The sequence below is a fragment of the Monoraphidium neglectum genome, assembly GCF_000611645.1.
Source record: "Monoraphidium neglectum strain SAG 48.87 unplaced genomic scaffold scaffold00762, whole genome shotgun sequence".
NCBI classification, from domain to species: domain Eukaryota; kingdom Viridiplantae; phylum Chlorophyta; class Chlorophyceae; order Sphaeropleales; family Selenastraceae; genus Monoraphidium; species Monoraphidium neglectum.
In genome coordinates this window covers 21,773-22,416 of record NW_014012866.1, presented here as the reverse complement: position 1 = coordinate 22,416, position 644 = coordinate 21,773, and the positions used below count along the sequence as shown (strand labels likewise).

At 69.1% G+C, this 644-nt stretch overlaps 1 protein-coding gene across 1 annotated transcript; it reads left to right on the top strand.

Moving 5' to 3' along the window:
* Positions 1 to 277: 277 nt before the first annotated feature.
* Positions 278 to 595, top strand: MNEG_5202 (hypothetical protein; the record flags this gene model as incomplete). Its single annotated transcript, XM_014046327.1, has 1 exon — positions 278 to 595. A coding segment is annotated over one exon (318 nt), but the record flags the coding sequence as incomplete, so codon positions are not given.
* Positions 596 to 644: the final 49 nt, after the last annotated feature.

The window sequence follows — 644 nt, the reverse complement described above, 5'->3', positions numbered from 1 at the left end:
CGTGCGCGCGCGCCTGGACACGCGTGCAGGTGTGCATACGCACGCATGCGCGCAAAGACATTGAGAAACAGGGATTGCTGAAACGTCAAGTGACGCGGCTGATGTGTGTGATTGCTTGTGTGTGGTCCGTGGTCGTGGCCATGACCCTCGCAGGGTACGGCAAGCAAAGGCCCAAGGACAACGCCTGCCGAATGCCACCCCACAACCCCCGTCCCAGCCGCTGCGCCACGCACTGCACAACCCCTCCCCGTGCACGCACGCGCGCACGCACCCCCAGGTGCACCGCGCCCACCTGCGCGGCCCCGACGGCTCGCTGCGCCCCGTGGCTGTGAAGGTCCGCCACCCCAGGGTCGCCGAGCGCATATCCCAGGACTTCCGCCTGCTCGCCCTCCTCGCCGCCGCCGCGGGCCGCGTGCGGGCGCTGCGCGGGCTCAGCCTGCGGCAGAGCGTGTCGCAGTTCACGGCGACGATGACGGCGCAGTGCGACCTGCGGGTGGAGGCGGTGCACGCGCTGCGCTTCGCGGTGAACTTCTCGGGTGAGAATGGCGAGAGCGGGGGGGGGGGGCGGTGGCGTGAAGCTGCTTGCGGCCTCTGAAATCGGTACGGCATCAGTCCTCAATCAGGCGCTTGCTTGCGTTTTGCCC